The sequence below is a fragment of the Cyclopterus lumpus genome, chromosome 23 (assembly GCF_009769545.1).
Source record: "Cyclopterus lumpus isolate fCycLum1 chromosome 23, fCycLum1.pri, whole genome shotgun sequence".
Lineage (NCBI taxonomy): Eukaryota > Metazoa > Chordata > Actinopteri > Perciformes > Cyclopteridae > Cyclopterus > Cyclopterus lumpus.
The window spans coordinates 6999041-7002436 of record NC_046988.1 but is presented as its reverse complement, the minus strand read 5'-3'; the positions used below and the strand labels follow the sequence as shown (position 1 = coordinate 7002436).

Sequence of the window (3396 nt, the reverse complement as noted above, 5' to 3'; positions counted from 1 at the left end):
CATGTTTAGTTTACGGCATAGTTTATATTCTATTTGCTTTCTTGCCAATCGTTGGATGATAAAATCTATAGTGAGCAGCCAGCTAATTATCTTAACATGAGCCTTAAAGACGAGACACAGGGATAAGTAGCTCCTTTCTAGAAGGTAACAAAAGCCATCTCCCAGCCCATCAGAGCTCTCTAATTATCATGTTTGTTTTTTGTTTGGTATAAAAACAAAGTAAAAATGACAGCTAATTGTCAAAAAAACACATAACCCATTTTTTCAATTTGGTTTTTGTACTCACATGTTCATAAGTTGTGTTTCATAAAAGGTGCTTAGTCACAATCAGGCTGTCGGTCTCGCTTCCAGTCTTTATGCCAAGCTAAGCTAACCAGCTCCTGGCTCCAGCTACATGTTCATCAACTCTTGGCAAGAAAGGAAATAAGACTTCAAACATTTCCTTTACTCCTAAATGTGAAAGACACAGCCTGTCGATGTTGTATGATTATTTCTCGCAGCAGGAGTAAGCAGATAAACAATACCATTAAGGTTATGCTCATGACTTATTATTACCCTCCCCTGGTGTTGTTGCAGTGTCAGGGGAGGTGATATTTCACGATTGGTCCCGTGCCAACACATTCTTGGGAGCAGACGTTATAACTGCTGTCCACACGGCTCACATAAAAAGCTGCCCATTGTCTCCAGCGGCCACTGTTTGACTCTCTGCATCTTTATAGACACCCATTCACAGGTAAAACAACCATCACTTTACATTGACTTTGAAATCTTTCAGTGAATTCCTCACACTTTGTGTGGTTTTCAATTATATGTTATAATATTACATGTAATTCTTTTGTTCTGGTTTATGTAAGTTACAGTCTGGCAGAACAGTTATTACAGATAGTGTTTTAACAGTTGTACAGTGGCGATTACTACATCTTTGTTAAATATGTCAGCTTAATGAGAATATTTGATTTGCCAGATCTTCTACTTGACAGCTGTCACCGTTCTGCTTGTTTTGTCAGATCGAGATTTCTTTTCACAAAAAAAAAAAAAAAAAAAAGCTGAGATGCTGAATATAGTATATAGGGAATTGTTCTCACCATGTCAGTTTCCTATGTGGCGCCTTGATGGGTCAAATAAGATTGTAATTCACTGGGGCTTATTACCCCAAAAACTGTACTAATATCTGTTTCTCTCATTTGTTTTTATGATAACAGTTGAAGTGAGGTAAGAAAATGAATGCTCTATTCCTGAATGTTACTGTCATGGTCCACATTCATTTTCAGTGACTGCTTTATTTACTAATTAAATAGATTAATGAGCCTTCATGTTCTCATATAAACCTGTTTGCAATACGCATCATCACACTCATTTGTCCCCTGTTTAGTGTTCCAGCATCCCAACAGACCCAGAGCCATGAATCCCAAAGGGGATAAGGTGAGCAGGCTATATTCCACAGTGTTAATCCTTCATGCATGGAGAGGGGACATGTTGTCCTGATGCACACGGCAACGATCTGGCAGTGTTTATCCGTCCGGAGCTGTTATCAGCAGCAATGAGAGCTTCCCCTTGACCTCATCCTAATAATAACGCGTTATCTTATTCACATGTGGCTGCAGTAAGTGGTGGAGAGTTTGACTTCCCATATACGTACATGTTTTTATTGTATATAGAACAGTTGATGGACTTGCCATGTATCACAGCTGACGAGCTAGCAAGAACATATGCAAAATAGAAGCCCTGAAAAAAATGCATTTTATATTGTAGTTCAAGATGTACTTGTAATTTTGTCCATCCTTGGTAAATACGTGTCTGTTTAAAATTTATTTTTTCCACAGCCAAAGTCGAAGATTACAGCTTCTCGCAAGCTGTCTCTCAAGGTGAGTTATGATATACTCTTTTTATTGAAAAACACCACCTGGCAACTGCAGAAGTACGCCTGGTATATGCTACCGTATACATCTACAACCACTGTTTAACATATAATGTTGTACATTTACTATTGCAACCAGACCAATGTTTTAAATTGGTGTCTGTTTTGTCCCATCAGATGCTTCTCCTCACAAGAGCCTGTGAGGATTTGGAGAGGGAGAAGCAGGAGAGGGAGGAGGAGAAAGTGCGCTACATAGGAGAACATTTGCCTCCTTTGCAACTGTCTGGGTTATCACTGGATGAACTACAAGTAAGGGTCATATCCCACAAAAATAACAGATTTTTCTAATGTATGTCCTTGTTTGAGTGATATGTTTAACCCCCCTCGTTCCCTCAGAAAATATGCAAGCAGCTTCATTCAAAAATTGATGTTGTGGACGAGGAGCGATATGACTCTGAATCCAAAGTGGGCAAACACAACAAAGATGTAAGTGAACACTCTCATTATTCAGTGCTTCAAGTTTTAGCATAACGCATACTTTTAAAGAAAGCTTAGTTTGTTTGATTTATTTTCTTTCGTATCTTTCAGATCCATGAGCTGAAGCTGAAGATACAGGACCTTGGAGGCAAGTTCAAAAAGCCTGCCCTGAGGAAGGTGAGGGTGTCGGCAGATGAGATGATGAGAGCTCTCCTGGGATCGAAACACAAGGGCTCGATGGACCTCAGAGCCAACCTGAAGTCTGTGAAGAAGGAGGACGGCAAACAGGACAAGGTACAGGTTTCAAGACAACCAAACATTAATTAAGCCTGCGGGTTTTCCCAGTACGCCGGAAGGAAACAGCAACTTGTCTCAGTGAAGATGATGTGTTTTAATTGAGTTTTTTTTTCTTCTTCTTCTTTCTGTTGAACACCAGGTGCTCACTTCTGAAGTGGGCGACTGGCGTAAGAACGTGGAGGCCATGTCCGGCATGGAGGGCCGCAAGAAGATGTTCGATACAGCCGGAGGAGTGCAGTGAGATTACTTTGTGAGGAGTCCTGCAAATGATGAAGCTGGTTGACTAAGAACAGGGAAAAGGAAAGACGTCTAGAATAGTTTAAAGAAGGCTAAGGGACTTAAAAGCGGTAGGAATCAAAGGTCATAAGCATGTATGAAATAGTACGTTAGGTGTGCCTTCATTTCCTAGATGGCCATTTTCTGTGCAATGACTCAAAGCACTTGAGTAGAGACCCATTGTTTTTTTTTATTACAAAAGTACATCATTCTTGTTTTGTTATGACATCATGGGACAATTTAAAATGGATTTGAATAAAGTTTCAGTCTTTGATGTTCCATATCCACAGTTGACTTTATCACGTTTCATATTACTGGCACTTGTCGGTTTATGTGCGGAACGTTAAGACGATGGAAAGCAGCTTAACTCTTGATGGATTAAAAAGGAGCAGGAGAGGAGAGGGGGGGGGCGCAACAGGTGTCACCTACCTAAATTCAAGCTCATAATGTTTAAATAGATCTTGCAGACACAACCATAAAAGAAGATA

General features: G+C 40.0%; 1 protein-coding gene across 1 annotated transcript; it reads left to right on the top strand.

Annotated features, from left to right (window-relative positions):
• Positions 1-676: 676 nt before the first annotated feature.
• LOC117726131 (troponin I, slow skeletal muscle-like) lies at positions 677-3107 on the top strand. Its single transcript, XM_034526216.1, has 8 exons — positions 677-733; positions 1203-1212; positions 1373-1422; positions 1824-1865; positions 2036-2167; positions 2255-2344; positions 2447-2629; positions 2772-3107. The coding sequence occupies exons 3-8, from the start codon at positions 1402-1404 to the stop codon at positions 2871-2873; spliced, it is 570 nt and encodes a 189-aa protein (XP_034382107.1). The 5' UTR covers positions 677-733; positions 1203-1212; positions 1373-1401; the 3' UTR covers positions 2874-3107.
• Positions 3108-3396: the final 289 nt, after the last annotated feature.

What these genes read in the sequence shown, in the direction of transcription:
- LOC117726131 (XM_034526216.1), top strand. Translation starts at nt 1,402, where the DNA reads ATGAATCCCAAAGGGGATAAG. An exon ending in TGAATCCCAAAGGGGATAAG is followed by an intron (nt 1,423 to 1,823) that starts GTGAGCAGGCTA and finishes TTTTTTCCACAG; the next exon opens with CCAAAGTCGAAGATTACAGC. An exon ending in TGGGCAAACACAACAAAGAT is followed by an intron (nt 2,345 to 2,446) that starts GTAAGTGAACAC and finishes CGTATCTTTCAG; the next exon opens with ATCCATGAGCTGAAGCTGAA.